This window comes from Phalacrocorax aristotelis, unplaced genomic scaffold (genome assembly GCF_949628215.1).
Source record: "Phalacrocorax aristotelis unplaced genomic scaffold, bGulAri2.1 scaffold_370, whole genome shotgun sequence".
Lineage (NCBI taxonomy): Eukaryota > Metazoa > Chordata > Aves > Suliformes > Phalacrocoracidae > Phalacrocorax > Phalacrocorax aristotelis.
The window spans coordinates 1-18,791 of NW_027441405.1; the positions used below are offsets into that span (position 1 = coordinate 1).

At 64.9% G+C, this 18,791-nt stretch overlaps 2 protein-coding genes across 2 annotated transcripts; one reads left to right on the plus strand and one right to left on the minus strand.

Moving 5' to 3' along the window:
- Positions 1 to 499: 499 nt before the first annotated feature.
- Positions 500 to 9,077, minus strand: LOC142051501 (histone acetyltransferase KAT5-like; the record flags this gene model as incomplete). The annotated part of the gene is made up of 7 exons (XM_075080616.1): positions 9,011 to 9,077; positions 8,823 to 8,889; positions 8,249 to 8,317; positions 7,417 to 7,553; positions 4,203 to 4,382; positions 2,262 to 2,342; positions 500 to 574 (listed from the first exon to the last, which is right to left on the minus strand). Coding segments are annotated over exons 1-7 (621 nt in total), but the record flags the coding sequence as incomplete, so codon positions are not given.
- Positions 9,078 to 9,167: 90 nt separating this feature from the next.
- Positions 9,168 to 18,785, plus strand: LOC142051502 (transcription factor p65-like; the record flags this gene model as incomplete). The annotated part of the gene is given in 10 exon segments (XM_075080617.1): positions 9,168 to 9,295; positions 9,526 to 9,579; positions 9,755 to 9,912; positions 11,106 to 11,115; positions 11,118 to 11,203; positions 11,205 to 11,257; positions 12,562 to 12,653; positions 13,153 to 13,281; positions 16,413 to 16,517; positions 18,320 to 18,785. Coding segments are annotated over 10 exon segments (1,163 nt in total), but the record flags the coding sequence as incomplete, so codon positions are not given.
- Positions 18,786 to 18,791: the final 6 nt, after the last annotated feature.

Consider the following 18,791-nt stretch of genomic DNA (forward strand, 5'->3'; position numbering starts at 1 on the left):
CCCTCAATCAGGGGCTGCTTCTCCCTTCCCCCGCCGCAGTTTCCCCATTTCAAGGCCTTTTTCCCCCCTTTTTGCCCAATTTCCCCCTCTCTTACCCCGGTTTCCCTCAATCAGGGGCCGCTTTTCCCTTCCCCCGCAGTTTCCCCAGTTTAAGGTTGGTTTTTCTCCCTTCTCCCATTTTCCCCTCCCTCCTCAGTTTCCCCAATTCAAGGCTCTTTTATCCCCATTTTCTATCTCAATTCCCCAATTGAAGCTCTTTTCCCCCCATTTCTTCTCCCATTTCCCCTCCCCTGCCTCAATTTCCCTCCACCACAGGCTCCCCCTCCCCTCCTGTGCCTCAGTTTCCCCATTTCAACGCTCTTTTCCCCCCCTTTTTTGCCCCATTTTCCCCTCCCCTGCCTCAGTTTCCCCAATTTAAGGCTGTTTCTCCCCCGCCCCCCGTGTCCCCCTCCCCGGCCCCCCCGTGTCCCCCCCCCCATGTCCCCCCCGTGTCCCCCACCTCATCCGTGCCCAGACAGGCCGATTTCCTCTTCCGTCCCGGCTGAGCGGCCACTGCCCGGCGAGCGGAGCCGTTCTGCAACGAGGGGGGGGGGAGGTATTTAGCAACCCACCCCCCAAAATGTGGGGGACCCCCCCCTAAAACGTGGGGGACCCCCCCCTAATATGTGAGACACCCCCCCCCCAGGGGCTGGGGACCCCCACAATGGTCATAGGACCCCCCCCACCCAGTGTATAGGGGACACCCCCCCCCCCCAGGATTTGGGGACCCCCCCAAGGATGTGGGGAATCCCTAGCTTTTGGGGACCCCCCCCAGACACGAGGATGCCCCCCAAAACGTGGGGACCCCCTCCAATGGTCATAGGAGACCCCAGAGGGACCAGAGAAATGAGCCAGGACAGAGGGACCCCCCCCAAGGATATGGGGACCCCCCATCTTTTGGTGACACCCCACCCCCTCCAGGGCTTGGTGACCCCCCCTAGATGTGGAGACCCCCCCCAAGACATGGGGGGACCCCCCAATGGTCATAGGACCCCCCCAAAGAGGCCACAGAAACCACCCAGGGCAGAGGAACCCCCCCCCCCCCCAGATTTAGGGACCCCCCCCCCAGGGCAGAGGGACACCCCAAAGGGTTGGGGACCCCCCCAGGATGTGGGGACCCCCCCCCCAAACCTGGGGATCCCCCGAGGGGTTGGGGACCCCCCCAATGGTCATAGGACACCCCAGAGAGGCCAGAGAAAGCACCCAGGGCATAGGGACCCCCCCCCCACCCAGATTTGGGGACCCTCCCCCAGGGCAAAGGGACCCCGCCAGGATTTGGGGACCCCTCCATGGGGTGGGGACCCCCCTCCAGGGCCAGAGGAGCCCCCCCAAAATGTGGGGACCCCCTTCAGTGTTTGGGCCCTCCCCCAGGTTTGGGGATCCCCCGGGGGTAACTGGGGGGTTACTGGTGTTACTGGGGGGTTACTTTGGGGGACTGGTTGGTTACTTGTTAGTTACTGGTGTTACTAGTTGGTTATTCATTGGTTACTGGTGTTACTGGGTGGTTACTGGTTGGTTATTCATTGGTTACTGGTGTTACTGGGTGGTTACTGGTTGGTTATTCATTGGTTACTGGTGTTACTGGGTGGTTACTAATCAGTTACTGGTGTTACTGGGTGGTTACTGGTTGATCACTGGTTAGTTATTGGTGTTACTGGTCAGTTGCTGGGGGGTTACTGGTGCTATTGGGCACTTACTGGCTTTACTAACAGCTTACTGGTCTCTTACTGGGAAGTACTGGGAAATGAGTCGTGTTACTGCATAATCATAGCTCTTGCTGAGTAGTTACTGGTTAGTTACTGGTGTTACTGGTTGGTTATTGGTGTTACTGGGCAGTGATTGCCTTCGCTACCAGACTACTGGTGTTACTGGGACATACTGGAAAATGACTGGCGCTGCTGGACGTTTCCCAGTTGCTACTGGTGTGAATGAGAAGTTTCTGCACAGTTATTGGTGCTGCTGGTTAGTTACTGGTTGGTTAGTGGTGTTACTGGTCAGACTGTGGTGTTACTGGGTAGTTACTGGTTTTATTGAGAATATACTGGTTTTATGGGGAAGTACTGGGAATTACGGGCGTTACTGGAAAGTTGGTACTTGATACTGGTGGGAACACAAAGTTTCTGACCAACTACTGGTGCTACTGGGCAGTTACTGGTGTTACTGGGCGCTTACTGGCGTTACTGGGCAGTAACTGGGCGGTTACTGGGAGGCACTGGGCTCACCTGGGGGAAGACGGAGGCCTGCGAGGTCTCGGTGGGGGCGGGGACGGGTGTGGCAGGTGACACCACCTCCACCTTCCGCTTCTGTGGGGACACCCGTCAGTCCCTCCCAGTCCCTCCAGTCTCTCCCAGTACCGCCCAGTCCATCCCAGTCCGGCCCAGCCCTGCTGCTGGGGGCAGCTGGGAGCAGTAAGAGGGTCTGTTGCCCCTCCCCAGTGCTCCCAGTATTGCCCCAGTAGCCCCTGGCAGGCCCCAGTGCTGCCCGCCAATACTCCCAGTACCACCCCAGTGCTCCCAGTATCACCCCAGTAGCCCCTGGCAGGCCCCAGTGCCGCCCACCAATGCTCCCAGAATCACCCCAGTGCTCCCAGTATCACCCCAGCATCACCCCAGTGCTCCCAGTATTGCCCCAGTAGCCCCTGGCAGGCCCCAGTGCCGCCCACCAATGCTCCCAGAATCACCCCAGTGCTCCCAGTATCACCCCAGCAGCCCCCAGTGCTCCAGTATTGCCCCAGTAGCCCCTGGCAGGCCCCAGTGTTGCCCGCCAATACGCCCAGTACCACCCCAGTGCTCCCAGTATTGCCCCAGTAGCCCCTGGCAGGCCCCAGTGCTGCCCGCCAATACTCCCAGTACCACCCCAGTGCTCCCAGTATCACCCCAGCATCACCCCAGTGCTCCCAGTATTGCCCCAGTAGCCCCTGGCAGGCCCCAGTGCCGCCCACCAATGCTCCCAGAATCACCCCAGTGCTCCCAGTATCACCCCAGCAGCCCCCCAGTGCTCCCAGTATTGCCCCAGTAGCCCCTGGCAGGCCCCAGTGCCGCCCACCAATGCTCCCAGAATCACCCCAGTGCTCCCAGTATCACCCCAGCAGCCCCCCAGTGCTCCCAGTATTGCCCCAGTAGCCCCTGGCAGGCCCCAGTAGCCCACCCAGTGCTCCCAGTATTGCCCCAGTAGCCCCTCCAATACTCCAGCATTGCCCCAGTAGCCCCTAGTGGTCCCCAATGCCACCCCAGTGCTCCCAGTATGGCCCCAGTAGCCTCTAGCAGGCCCCAATATCCCCCCCCAGTGCTCCCAGTATGGCTCAGCCCAGCCCTGGCCTGGGATGGGGAGGCTCAGGGGACACACCCCCACGGGGACAGGGACACCTGGCTGTGGGGGGGCTGTGGGGACAGCGATGGGGACACCGGGGTGCTGGTGGGGGGGGCACAGTGGGGCTGGGGACACGTGGCTGGGGGGGATGGGGACCCACAGGGGACAGGGAGGGTGACGGGGACCCACTGGGGACAGGAATGGTGACAGGGACCCACTGGGGACAGACTAAGGGACCCACTGGGAGAGGGATGGTGACCCGTTGGGGGCAGGGACCCACTGGGGACAGACCAAAACACCCACTGGGGACAGGGACCTGTTGGGGACAGTGATGGGGACCCACTGGGGACAGGGATGGTGTTGGGGACAAAACCAGACACCCACTGGGGACAGGGACCCACTGGGGACAGTGACGGGGACCCACTGGGGACAAGGGACAGCGATGGGGACCCATTGGGGACAAAACCAGTGACCCACTGGGGACGGGGACCCACTGGGGACAAGGGACCTGTTGGGGACAAAACCAGTGACCCACTGGGGACGGGGACCCACTGGGGACAAGGGACCTGTTGGGGACAGACCCAGTGACCCACTGGGGACGGGGACCCACTGGGGACAAGGGACCTGTTGGGGACAAAACCAGTGACCCACTGGGGACGGGGACGGTGACAAACCCCTCCAGAACCAGAAGCTGCCTTGGGGACACGGGGGGTGGGGAGGGGCCACCACGAAACCTCTCAGGGGACCCACGGGGGCCATTTTGGGGCCTGTGGGAGCCATTTTGGGGCCTGTTGGGGGCCATTTTGGGGCTCTTTTGGGGCCTTTTGGGGCCATTTGGGGCCCCTGGGGGTTACCGTGGGGCGCTGGGGGGCCGGGGGGGGCTCGGCCTCGCTCTCCTTGGGCAGGTGAAAGCGAAGGGTGATGTGAACCGGCACCGGCACCGGCCCCGGCCCCGACCCTGGTGGCCCCGGTGGCCCCGGCAAGCTCTTCCCGCTGGCGGGGGCTGCCGGCAGCGCCAGGTCCAGGCTCTTCCTCTGCGCCGGGAGGAAGAGGAGGCATTTAGGGGGGGGAACGGGGACGCTGGGGATGTTGGGGACGTTGGGGATGAAGCCAGCGCGTGGCTTTGGGGACAAACCAAAGGGTGGTGGCCGTCCCCGAGCTGGGTGTGTCCCCCCCCAACCCCCCACCCTGCCCTCGCCGCTTGTGTACCCCCAAAATGGATTCCCTGGTGTCCCCTCCCCTGGTGGCAGGGATGTCCCCAAGGTCCCCTAAGGGTTGGGGATGTCCCCAAGATCCCATGTGGGGGTTGGAGATGTCCCCAGGGTCCTGGGGGGGGTGGTGTTGGAGATGTCCCCAAGGTCCTCTAAGGGTTGAGGATGTCCCCAAGGTCCCATCGAGGGGTTTGGGGATGTCCCCAAGGTCCCCTAAGAGTTGAGGATGTCCCCAAGGTCCCATGGGCGGGATTGGGGATGTCCCCAAGGTCCCCTAAGGGTTGAGGATGTCCCCAAGCTCCCATAAGAGTTGGGGATGTCCCCAAGGTCCCACGGGCTGGGGGTGGGGAAAGGGTTGGGGATGTTCCCAGGGTCTGGGGGTGGGGTGGGGATTGGGGACGTCCCCAGGGTCCCACGGCAGGGTTTGGGGATGTCCCCAAGGATTTGGGTGGCCCCTGGACAGGGTGGGGAGGGTCTGGGGATGATCCTTGGGTCTGGGTGTCACCACCTCCACCTCCCAGGGGTGTCCCCAGGGTTCGGGGTGATACGCGGGGTGGCCCCTGACTCTGGATGTCCCCAGGATTTCCCCATGTCCCCACTGGACCCCGGGGATGTCTCCCTGCGGATGCTGGGGGTGTCCCCACCCACCCTGTCCCCCCCCAAAGGCATTTGGGGACATCCCTCAGCTCTGGGTCTGTCCCCAATGGCTCCGGGTGTCCCCTCCTGTCCCCACACTGTTCCCTGTCCCTTCTGTGTCACCCCTGCGCTGTCCCTTGTCTCTTCTGTGTCACCCCACGGCTCTGCTGTCCCTACGCTGCCCCCTGTCCCTGGTGTCACCCCATGGCTGTCTCCTGTCCCCACGCTGTCCCCTCTCCCTTCTGTGTCACCCCATGGCTGTCTCCTGTCCCCACGCTGTCCCCTCTCCCTTCTGTGTCACCCCATGGCTCTCCCCTGTCCCCACGCTGTCCCCTCTCCCTTCTGTGTCACCCCACGGCTCCCCCCTGTCCCCACGCTGTCCCCTCTCCCTTCTGTGTCACCCCATGGCTCTCCCCTGTCCCCACGCTGTCCCCTCTCCCTTCTGTGTCACCCCATGGCTCTCCCCTGTCCCCACGCTGTCCCCTCTCCCTTCTGTGTCACCCCATGGCTCCCTCCTGTCCCCACGCTGTCCCCTCTCCCTTCTGTGTCACCCCATGGCTCTCTCCTGTCCCCACGCTGTCCCCTCTCCCTTCTGTGTCACCCCATGGCTCTCTCCTGTCCCCACGCTGTCCCCTGTTCCTTCTGTGTCACCCCATGGCTCTCTCCTGTCCCCACGCTGTCCCCTCTCCCTTCTGTGTCACCCCATGGCTCTCCCCTGTCCCCACGCTGTCCCCTCTCCCTTCTGTGTCACCCCACGGCTCCCTCCTGTCCCCACGCTGTCCCCTGTTCCTTCTGTGTCACCCCATGGCTCTCCCCTGTCCCCACGCTGTCCCCTCTCCCTTCTGTGTCACCCCACGGCTCCCTCCTGTCCCCACGCTGTCCCCTCTCCCTTCTGTGTCACCCCATGGCTCTCCCCTATCCCCACGCTGTCCCCTCTCCCTTCTGTGTCACCCCATGGCTCCCTCCTGTCCCCACGCTGTCCCCTCTCCCTTCTGTGTCACCCCATGGCTCTCTCCTGTCCCCACGCTGTCCCCTCTCCCTTCTGTGTCACCCCACGGCTCTCCCCTGTCCCCACACTGTCCCCTCTCCCTTCTGTGTCACCCCACGGCTCCCCCCTATCCCCACGCTGTCCCATCTCCCTTCTGTGTCACCCCATGGCTCTCTCCTGTCCCCACGCTGTCCCATCTCCCTTCTGTGTCACCCCATGGCTCTCTCCTGTCCCCACGCTGTCCCCTCTCCCTTCTGTGTCACCGCATGGCTCCCTCCTGTCCCCACGCTGTCCCCTCTCCCTTCTGTGTCACCGCATGGCTCTCCCCTGTCCCCACGCTGTCCCCTCTCCCTTCTGTGTCACCCCACGGCTCTCTCCTGTCCCCACGCTGTCCCCTGTTCCTTCTGTGTCACCCCATGGCTCTCTCCTGTCCCCACGCTGTCCCCTCTCCCTTCTGTGTCACCCCATGGCTCTCTCCTGTCCCCACGCTGTCCCCTCTCCCTTCTGTGTCACCCCATGGCTCTCTCCTGTCCCTACGCTGTCCCCTCTCCCTTCTGTGTCACCCCATGGCTCTCCCCTGTCCCCACGCTGTCCCCTCTCCCTTCTGTGTCACCCCACGGCTCCCCCCTGTCCCCACGCTGTCCCCTCTCCCTTCTGTGTCACCCCATGGCTCTCCCCTGTCCCCACGCTGTCCCCTCTCCCTTCTGTGTCACCCCACGGCTCCCCCTGTCCCCACGCTGTCCCCTCTCCCTTCTGTGTCACCCCACGGCTCCCCCCTGTCCCCACGCTGTTCCCTGTCCCTTCTGTGTCACCCCATGGCTCTCTCCTGTCCCCACGCTGTCCCCTCTCCCTTCTGTGTCACCCCATGGCTCTCTCCTGTCCCTACGCTGTCCCCTCTCCCTTCTGTGTCACCCCATGGCTCTCCCCTGTCCCCACGCTGTTCCCTGTCCCTTCTGTGTCACGCCACGGCTCCCTCCTGTCCCCACGCTGTCCCCTCTCCCTTCTGTGTCACCCCACGGCTCCCCCCTGTCCCCACACTGTCCCTGGTGTCCCTCCCCCAGCTCTGTCCCCTGTCCCATTTCCCAGGGCCACCCCCTGTCCCCAGTTGTCCCCCAGCTCATTCCCCTGCCTCCAACACCCCTCCCCAGACCCACGTCCTATCCCCGGGACTTGTGTCCCTCTCCACGTGTCCCCCCCCCCGCCCCCCGCCGTGTCCCCAAGCTGTCCCCTCACCGGGTCGCGCTCGGGGGAGCCCGGCCGGGAGCCGGGGAGCCCGTTTTTGGTGGGTGTCTTGGCCTCCTTCCGCGGCACCTGCACCCGCTTCAGGTCCAGCCGGTCGTGGGTCACCCATTCGTCCAGTCGCTTGTTGACTGGGGACACGGGGGGGACGACACGAGTGACGATGGCACCCCCATGGCCCCCCGCAGCCTCTGTGTTCCCCCCATATCCCCCGTGTCCCCACACAGCCCCTCCATGTCCCCACCCACCCCTGGGGACACCAGGGGAGACACTCATGGGGTGATGGAGGTGTGTTGGCACCCCTAGGACCCCCCCCATGTCCCCATACATCCCCTCTGCGTCCCCCCCACAGCCCCTCTGTGACTCCCCGTATCCCCCGTGTCCCCACACAGCTCCTCCATGTCCCCACCCACCCCTGGGGACACTTGGGGGACACTCATGGGGTGATGGAGGGGTGCTGGCACCTCTGTGACCCCCCATATCCTCTCTGTGTCCCCCCATAATCCCTCCATGTCCCCACCCCACCCTTGGAGACACCAAGGGACACTGAGAGGGACACATGGGGGCAACAGGGTGAGTGTTGGCACCCATAGCACCCCTCCCATGGCCCCTCTGTTCCCCCCCCAATGGCCTCCCTGTGCCCCTACCCCACCCTTGGGGACACTAAAAGGGGGGGACACAGGGTGATGGGGGGGTGCTGCCCCCCTCCAGGTTCCCACCCCGCCCTTGGGGACAGCAGAGGACACTATGGGGGTGGTGGCCCCCTTGTCCCACCCCCAACCCCATGACCCCCCAACCCTGTGACCCCCCAAACCCCCCCACTCACAGTCGATGTAGTGGACGTAGAAGAGCTTCCGCCCGCTGATGTCCTTCACGCTCAGGATCTCGGCCAGCGCTGGGGGTGGGGGGGTGTCACCACCCCCCTTTTTGGGGACACTCCCCCCCCAAACCTGGGATGTGCCCCTGGCAGGGGGTCCAAACCCCACCCCTGCCCCCCAAAACACCCCCACCACCCCCCCATGACCCCAACCCCCCACAGAGAACCCCCCCAAAGTACCCCCCATGGGACTCCCCTGCCCGCGGGCCCCGCCCCTCCTCGACAAGCTCCTCCCTTCACAAACCACGCCCCCTTCCCCAGGCCCGCTTCCAGGCCCCCCTCCCTCCACACAGACCACGCCCACAGTCCCGTGGAGACCCCGCCCTTAGGCCACGCCCGTCCCATTACAGACCCCGCCCTCCCACCTGCAAACCACGCCCCCTCCATCCGCACCCACCCAGCCTAGCCCCGCCCCTTCGCGCAGCCCACGCCCCCAATCTCCCAGTACCATTCCCTCCCCATCCGCCAAGCCCCGCCCCTTCCCCTCACAGGCTCCTCCCTCCCAAAGCCCCGCCCCGCTCACGCCACTCATCCTCGTTGTCTTGGTTACGGCGCAAGACGGGCAGGCGGCAGCCCTCGGACACCTCCCCCTGCGGGAAGGGGCGGAGCTTCAGCCCTGGAGGGGGCTCGTGGGGGCTCGTGGGCGGCAGGGGGGGTCCCCCCAACCCCTCCGGGGGGGTCCCCGTTACCCCCTCCCCGCCCCTCGCTCACCACCTCCGCCATCCTCCCGGCCTCCGCTTCCGGGCTGCCGGACCTACTTCCGGCATTCGCCCCGCCCCTTCCGCCTCCTCCGTGGACGCCACGCCCCTCCCTCTTTCGACACCAGCCAATTACTAAAGCGAAAGGGGGCGCGGCCTTCCCGGCAGCCGTGGTCACGTGGGGTGGCGGTGCTTCCGCAAGCGGCGGCGCGATCGTGTCGCCTCCCGCCCCTCCCATCACGGTGGCCCCGGGACCCCCCCGCCGGGACCCCCCCCACCCCCCCCGCCATGGAGGACGGTGAGTGCCTCCCGCTTTCTTTTTGGCCCCCTCCCCCCCCCTTTTCTTTTTCCTCCCCGTGTGACGTCAATGACGGCGGGGGCCGTCAGTAGGTTCCAGAGTTAACGCGGGCACTTTAAGGAGGAAGGGGGCGCGGTGTGAGGGGGCGGGGCTTAAGGGAGGGTTTTGGGGGGCCTCCCCCAGTGACCCCACCTCAAATGTGAACCCCCCCTTTTTTTTTTAACCCCCAGTGACCCCCCCGGATCTTCTGCCCTTCCTCCTGCAGCAGGACTGGGGTGTGCAGGGTGAGTGGGGGAGGGGCGGGGGGGGGGGGGGGTGTCCCGGATCCCGGGGTCCCCTATAGGGGGGTGGGAGTGGGTCACCCGGACACCTGGGTCCCCTATAGCGGGGGTGGTCCCCGGACACCTTGGTCCCCCTGCAGTGGGGGAGGGGCTGACGGGGCGCTCCCCCCCCCCGCAGAGCCGGGGGGGGGAGGGGGCGGCGCCCCCTTCGTGGAGATCCTGGAGCAACCGAAGGCGCGGGGGATGCGCTTCCGCTACAAGTGCGAGGGGCGCTCGGCCGGCAGCATCCCCGGGGAGCACAGCACCGACACCACCAAGACCCACCCCACCATCCGCGTGAGTCTCCAGCAGAAACCAGTATAGACCAGTATAGACCAGTACACAGTAATACCTGGCCAGGAGCCCCTCCTGACCCCTCCCAACACACCCCCAGTGTCCCTGTCCCTGGGGATCCCAGCACTGACACCACCAAGACCCACCCCAGCATCTGTGTGAGTCTCCCAGTATAGACCAGTATAGACCAGTATGCAGTAATACCTGGCCAGGAGCCCCTCCTGACCCCTCCCAACACACCCCCAGTGTCCCTGTCCCTGGGGATCCCAGCACCGACACCACCAAGACCCACCCCACCATCCGCGTGAGTCTCCAGCAGAAACCAGTATAGACCAGTATAGACCAGTATGCAGTAATACCTGGCCAGGAGCCCCTCCTGACCCCTCCCAACACACCCCCAGTGTCCCTGTCCCTGGGGATCCCAGCACTGACACCACCAAGACCCACCCCAGCATCTGTGTGAGTCTCCCAGTATAGACCAGTATAGACCAGTATGCAGTAATACCCACCCAGGAACCCCCCGACCCCCCCCAGTGCCCCCCTGGTGTCCCTGTCCCCAGGATACACAACCCCACCTCAACATGACACCCCCCCCCCCCAATCTATATGAGCTTCCCAGTATAAACCAGTATGCCCCCTATTGCCCCTCCAGCACCCCCATCCCCTGCAAACACAACTCCCCGCTGTGACCCACACCCCATCTATATGAGCATCCCAGTATAAACCAGTATGCACCAGTACCTGCCCAGGAACCCCCCTGACCCCTCCCAGCACCCCCGCGGTGTCCCAGTCCCCGGGAGCACAGCACTGCCACCACCAAGACCCACCCCACCATCCGCGTGAGTCTCCCAGTAGAAACCAGTATAGACCAGTATAGACCAGTACCTGCTCGGGAACCCTCTTGTCCCCATCCCAGTGCCCCCCCCCCCAGCACCCCTATCCCCACGAAACACAACCCCCACCCCACTGCAACCCCCATGTCATTTATATGGGTGTTGTAGTATGAACCAGTAGAAACCAGTAGAAACCGGTATGCACCAGTACCTGCCCAGAAACCCCCCTGACTCCTCCAGTCCCCCACAGCACCCCCACCCCCTGCAAACACAACCCCCACCCCACCGCACCGCCCCCCTTCCCCTTCCCCGACCCTCCCAGTCCAAACCAGTGCAAACCAGTGCGACGCTCCCCCCCCGCAGGTGAACAACTACCGGGGCCCGGGCGGGTGCGGGTGTCGCTGGTGACGAAGGAGCCCCCCACCGCCCCACCCCAGAGCTGGCACCCCACGAGCTGCAAGACTGTCCCATGGTTACTACGAGGCCGAGCTGCCCCCCGAGCGCAGCGTCCACAGGTGGGGGGGAACCCCAAAAATGGGGGGGGGGGGGCCATAATGGGGGGGTGTGCAATAATGGGTGGACCCCAAAATAGGGGGGCCCAAAAAATGGGGGGGGCCCATAATGGGGGAACCCCAAAAATGGGGGGGACCCCAAAATGGGTGGGCCCATAATGGGGGGGCACAATAATGGGGGGTCCCCAAAATGGGGACACCCCATAATGGGGGCCGTGCAATAATGGGGGGCCCCAATTGGAAGTGTGTGTGTGTGCAATAATGGGGGGCCCAAAATGGGGGGACTCAATAATGGGGGGGGGACTGTAAAAATGGGGGGTGGGACCCCAAAAATGTGGGGGGACCCAAAATGGAGGGGGGTGCAATAATGGGGACCCCATAATGGGGGGGCCTAAAATTGGGGGACGCCAAGAATGGGGGCACAGTAACGGGGGGACCCCAAAATGGGTGGGCCCATAATGGGGGGGCGCAATAATGGGGGGACCCATAATGGGGGGCGTGCAATAATGGGGGGGCCCAAATGGGGGGGACTCAATAATGGGGGGGGACCGTAAATATGGGGAGTTGGACCCCAAAAATGAGGGGGGTGCAAAAATAGAGGGGGGTGCAATAATGGGGACCCCATAATGGGGGGTGGGGCACAATAATGGGGGGGCCTAAAATTGGGGGACCCCAAGAATGGGGGGACCCAAGAATGGGGGCACAGTAACAGGGGACCCCAAAAATGAGGGGGACCCAAAAATGAGGGGACCCAATAATAGGGGGGTGCCTATATATAATGGAGGACCATAAAAATGGGGGGAGGGACCCTGATAATGGGAGGGATCACAAAAATGGGGGGGCCAGTAATGGGGGACCCAAAAATGGGGGACCTGATAATGGGGACCCAAAGAATGGGGTGGTCCCCAATAATGGGGGGACCCCAAAAATAGTGAGGGCCCAATAATGGGGCATCCAATAATGGGGGGGTGCAATAATGAGGGAGCCCAATAATGGGGGCCCCAAAAATGGGGGGACAACCCAAAAATGGGGGGCCAATAATGGGGGACCTCAAAAATGGGGGAGTTCCTAGTAATGGGGGGGCACCAAAAATGGGGGAACCCAGTAATGGGGGGGGACCCTGATAATGGGGGGCCCAAAAATGGGGGGGCCAATAACAGGGGAATCTCAGTAATGGGGACCCCAATAATGGGGGGGAGCCTAAAAATGGGGGGAGACAATAATGGGGACCCCCGAATATATGGGGTGCCCTCCAATAACGGGGACACACCCGCCCCCCAAGTTGACCCCCTGCCATTTTGGGGCAGTTTCCAGAATTTAGGGATTCAGTGCGTGAAGAAGCGGGAGCTGGAGGCGGCCGTGGCCGAGCGCATCCGCACCAACAACAACCCCTTCAACGGTACTGGGAGGCACTGGGAGGGACTGGGAGGCACTGGGAGCAGGGCTGGGGGTTACTGGGAGTTACTGGGAGGGACTGAGAGGAACTGGGAGCAGGGCTGGGGGTTACTGGGAGGCACTGGGAGGGACTGGGAGGGACTGGGAGCAGGGCTGGGGGTTACTGGCAGACGCTGGGAGAGACTAGGGGTTACTGGGAGGGACTGGGAGGGGGGCTGGGGGTTACTGGGAGGGACTGGGAGGGGGGCTGGGGGTTGCTGGAGATGATTGTGGGGGGGTTGCTAGGGGTGCTGGGGTGTTACTGGTGGGTACTGGTGGGTACTGGAAGCACTGGGGTGTTACGGGGAGGTTAGCAGGGGTGGCGGGGTTGTTGCTGGAAAGCACTGGTGGTTACTGGAGGGGATTGGGGGGTTACTGGGTGGCCTGGGGGGGTTGCTGGGGGGTTACTGGTGGGGACTGGTGGTTACTGGGAGCACTGGGGAGCTGACGGTGTGCCCGGGCAGTGCCGGCGGAGCAGCGCGGGGGCGAGTACGACCTGAGCGCGGTGCGGCTCTGCTTCCAGGTGTGGGTGCGGGGCCCCGGGGGGCTGCGCCCCCTGCCCCCCGTCCTCTCACAGCCCGTCTACGACAACCGTGAGTCCCCCCCAGAGCCCCCTGAGCCCGCCCCGAGCCCCCAGGCCCCCCCCAAGACCCCCCGACACCCCCAGATCCCCCCTGAGTCCCAGACCCCCCCCAAGACCCCCCGACACCCCCAGATCCCCCCGAAGTCCCAGAGCCCCCCGAAGTCCCAGATCCCCCCCAAGACCCCCGACACCCCCAGAGCCCCCCTGAGTCCCAGACCCCCCCAAGACCCCCCAACACCCCCAGATCCCCCCGAAGTCCCAGACCCCCACCAAGACCCCCAACATCCCCAGACCCTCCCCAAGACTCCCTGACACCTCCAGAGCCCCCCTGAGTCCCAGATCCCCCCCAAGACCCCCGACACCCCCAGATCCCCCCCGAAGTCCCAGGCCCCCCCCAAGACCCCCCGACACCCCCAGAGCCCCCCCAACACCCCCAGGCCCCCCCCAAGACCCCCCGACACCTCCAGATCCCCCCGAAGTCCCAGGCCCCCACCAAGACCCCCCGACACCCCCAGAGCCCCTCCCAGCCCCCAGACCCCCCCGACACCCCCAGATCCCCCCGAAGTCCCAGACCCCCACCAAGACCCCCCGACAACCCCAGAGCCCCCCACAAGACCCCCAACACCCCCAGACCCTCCCCAAGACTCCCTGACACCTCCAGAGCCCCCCTAAGTCCCAGGCCCCCCCCAAGACCCCCCGACACCCCCAGAGCCCCTCCCAGCCCCCAGACCCCCCCAAGACCCCCCGACACCCCCAGATCCCCCCGAAGTCCCAGACCCCCCCCAAGACCCCCCGACACCCCCAGAGCCCCTCCCAGCCCCCAGACCCCCCCAAGACCCCCCGACACCCCCAGATCCCCCCGAAGTCCCAGGCCCCCCCCAAGACCCCCCGACACCCCCAGAGCCCCTCCCAGGCCCCAGACCCCCCCAAGACCCCCAACACCCCCAGATCCCCCCGAAGTCCCAGACCCCCACCAAGACCCCCAACATCCCCAGACCCCCACCAAGACCCCCGACACCCCCAGACCCTCCCCAAGACTCCCTGACACCTCCAGAGCCCCAGAGACCCCAGAGCCCCCCCAAGACCCCCCAACACCCCCAGAGCCCCCCCAACACCCCAGACCACCCCCAACACCCCCTGACACTCCCAGACCCACCCTGAGCCTGCCCGTGCTCCCCAGACCCCCCCTGACACCCCCAGACCCCTTGTTGCTCCTCCCAGATCCCCCCAACACCCCTAGACACCCCCGAGCCCCCCAGATCCCCCCAGACCCCCCATAGACCCCATGAGCCCTCCCAGCTCCCCCCATAGCCCTCTCAGACATCCCATAAGCCCCATGAGCCCCCCGTAGCCGCCTCTGACACCCCCAGACCCCCCATGGACCCCATGATTCCCCCAGACCCCCCCATAGCCCCCCCAGCCCCCCCATAAGCCCCCCAGATCATGCCATAGCCCCCCCGTAGCCCACATGATCATGTGTCATCTCGTGTCACCCTATGTGGCTCCATGTCACCCCGTGTCACCCCATGTCACCCCATGTCATCCTGTGTGACTGATGTCACCCTGTGTCACCCCGTGCCACCCCATGTCACCCTGTGTGGCTGTTGTCACCCCGTGTCACCCCGTGTCACCCTGTGAGGGGTCACCCCATGTCACCCCGTGTCACCCTGTGTGGCTGATGTCACCCCTTGTCACCCCGTGTCACCCCATGTCACCCTGTGTGGCTGATGTCACCCCATGAAACCCCGTGTCACCCTGTGTGGCTGATGTCACCCCTTGTCACCCCTTGTCACCCCGTGTCACCCTGTGTGGCTGATGTCACCCCATGTCACCCCGTGTCACCCTGTGTGGCAGATGTCACCCCTTGTCACCCCTTGTCACCCCGTGTCACCCTGTGTCACCCTGTGTGGCTGATGTCACCCCACGTCACCCCGTGTCACCCTCTGTCACCCCGTGTCACCCTGTGTGGCTGATGTCACCCCATGTCACCCCGTGTCACCCTGTGTGGCTGATGTCACCCCTTGTCACCCCTTGTCACCCCGTGTCACCCTGTGTCACCCTGTGTGGCTGATGTCACCCCACGTCACCCCGTGTCACCCTCTGTCACCCCGTGTCACCCTGTGTGGCTGATGTCACCTCTTGTCACCCCTTGTCACCCCGTGTCACCCCGTGTCACCCTGTGTGGCTGATGTCACCCCTTGTCACCCCTTGTCACCCCGTGTCACCCTGTGTGGCAGATGTCACCCCTTGTCACCCCGTGTCACCCCATGTCACCCTGTGTGGCTGATGTCACCCCATGTCACCCCTTGTCATCCCGTGTCACCCTGTGTGGCAGATGTCACCCCTTGTCACCCTGTGTCACCCCATGTCACCCTGTGTGGCTGATGTCACCTCATGTCACCCTCTGTCACCCCGTGTCACCCTGTGTGGCTGATGTCACCCCACGTCACCCCGTGTCACCCTGTGTCACCCCGTGTCACCCTGTGTGGCTGATGTCACCCCACGTCACCCCGTGTCACCCTCTGTCACCCCGTGTCACCCTGTGTGGCTGATGTCACCCCACGTCACCCCGTGTCACCCTCTGTCACCCCGTGTCACCCTGTGTGGCTGATGTCACCCCACGTCACCCCATGTCACCCCATGTCACCCCGTGTCACCCTGTGTGGCCCCACATGACCTTGTGCAAGCCCACGGGGGTCTACATTCCCCAGTGTGTGTCCCCGTGTCCCCCATGACCCCCCATGACCCTGTGACCCCCCGTGACCCCCGTGTCCCCCATGACCCCCTGTGTCCCCATGACCCCCCGTGACCCCCGTGTCCCCCATGACCCCCTGTGTCCCCCATGACCCCCCATGACCCTGTGACCCCCCGTGACCCCCGTGTCCCCCCATGACCCCCGTGTCCCCCGTGACCCCATGACCCACGTGACCCCGTGTCCCTCCATGACCCCCGTGTCCCCCGTGACCCCATGACCCCCCGTGACCCCGTGTCCCCCCATGACCCCCGTGTCCCCCGTGACCCCATGACCCCCGTGACCCCTGTGTCCCCCCCGTGACCCCGTGTCCCCCCGTGACCCCATGACCCCCCATGACCCCGTGTCCCCCCGTGACCCCATGACCCCCCATGACCCCGTGTCCCCAGGGGCGCCCAGCACGGCCGAGCTGCGGATCTGCCGGGTGAACCGTAACTCGGGGAGCTGCCGGGGGGGCGACGAGATCTTCCTGCTCTGCGACAAGGTCCAGAAAGGTCAGCACGCGCCACGGGGCCCCCCAAAACCTGATGGGGGCCCCCAAAACCTGGGTGTCCCCCCCCAAAACCCCGCCGGTGCTCCCCAAAACAAGCCTGTGCCCCTCCCACCCCCAACCTGCCAGTGTCCCCCCCAAAAACCTGGCTGTCCCCCCAAAACCCACCGGTGTCCCCCCCAAAAAACCCCGACGGTGCTCCCCAAAACTGGCCTGTGCCCCCCCCAAAACCTGCCAGTGTCCCCCCAAATCCTGGCTGTCCCACCCCAAAACCCCACCAGTGCTCCCCAAAACCAGCGTGTGCCCCCCCGAAACCAGCCAGTGCCCCCCCAAAAACCCTGGGGGCCCCCCACAAACCTGCTGGCGCCTCCCCCCAAAACCCACCGGTGCCCCCCCAAAAAACCCACCGGTGCTCCCCAAAACCAGCCTGTGCCCCCCCCAAAACCTGGGTGTCCCCCCCATGAACCCGCCGGTTTCCCTCCCCAAAACCCTCCCCAGTGCCCCCCCCAAACCTCATTGGTGTCCCCCCAAAAACTTGGCTGTCCCCCACAAACCTGCCGGTGTCCCCCCCAAAACCCACCAGTGTCCAAAACACATGATGGTGCCCCCCAAAACCCAGTGGTGCCCCCCTAAACCTTGCAGTGCCCCCAAAACCCACCAGTGTCCCCCCCAAAACCTGCCAGTGTTCCCTCCCAAAACCTGGGGTCTCCCCCCGCCAAATTCCTGGGTGGGCCCCCCAAGAATGTGGGTGTCCCCCCTCAAACACTTGGGATCCCCAGAAAACCTGGGGGTCCCCAAAAAACCTCAGTTTTCCCCCTAAAAATGTGTGTGCCCCTCCCCGCAGACACCAGGGTCCTCCCCCCAAACACCTGGGTCCCCCCCAAACCCCCAAATCCCCCCTCCCCAGACACCGGCTTCCCCCAGACACGTGGCTTTTCCCCCTCCCTGGATGCCTGGGTCCCCCCAAAACCCCCAAATCCCCCCTCCCCAGACACCGGGTTCCCCCAGACACGTGGCTTTTCCCCCTCCCTGGATGCCTGGGTCCCCCCAAAACCCCCAAATCCCCCCCTCCCCAGACACCGGGTTCCCCCAGACACGTGGCTTTTCCCCCTCCCTGGATGCCTGGGTCCCCCCAAAACCCCCAAATCCCCCCTCCCCAGGCACCGGCTTCCCCCAGACACGTGGCTTTTGCCCCTCCCTGGATGCCTGGGTCCCCCCAAACCCCCAAATCCCCCCCTCCCCAGGCACCGGCTTCCCCCAGACACGTGGCTTTTCCCCCTCCCTGGATGCCTGGGTCACCCCCAAACCCCCAAATCCCCCCTCCCCAGACACCGGCTTCCCCCAGACACGTGGCTTTTGCCCCTCCCTGGATGCCTGGGTCCCCCCAAACCCCCAAATCCCCCCCTCCCCAGGCACCGGCTTCCCCCAGACACGTGGCTTTTCCCCCTCCCTGGATGCCTGGGTCCCCCCAAAACCCCCAAATCCCCCCTGCCCAGACACCGGCTTCCTCCAGACATGTGGCTTTTCCCCCTCCCTGGATGCCTGGGTCACCCCCAAACCCCCAAATCCCCCCTCCCCAGACACCGGCTTCCCCCAGACACGTGGCTTTTCCCCCTCCCTGGATGCCTGGGTCCCCCCAAACCCCCAAATCCCCCCCTCCCCAGACACCGGGTTCCCCCAGACACGTGGCTTTTCCCCCTCCCTGGATGCCTGGGTCACCCCAAAACCCCCAAAACCCCCCTCCCCAGACACCAGCCCCCCCGGGGAGGGTTACATCCCCCCCAGTTAACCCCGCGCTGCCCGCAGAGGACATCGAGGTGCGTTTCTCGGCGGAGGGCTGGGAGGCGAAGGGCTCCTTCGCGCAGGCCGACGTCCACCGCCAGGTCGCCATCGTGTTCCGCACGCCGCCGTACCGCGAGGCGGCCCTGCGGCAGCCCGTCACCGTCCGCATGCAGCTCCAGCGACCCTCCGACCGCGAGCGCAGCGAGCCCATGGACTTCCGCTACCTGCCCCACCACGGTACCGGCCCCCCACCCCGGCGGGGGGACGCACGGGACACCCGCGGCACAGCGGGCACCCCTGGGTCCCTTGGGGCACTCCATTTTGGCACCCTTTGGCACCTTTGGGGCACCCCTGGGTCCCTCTGGGGCACCCCTGCATCCATTTTGGCACCCTTTGGCACCCTTGGGGCACCCCTGGATCCCCTTGGGGCACTCCTGGGTCCATTTTGGCACCCTTGGGGCACCCCTGGGTCCCTTTGGGGCATCCCTGAGTCCCT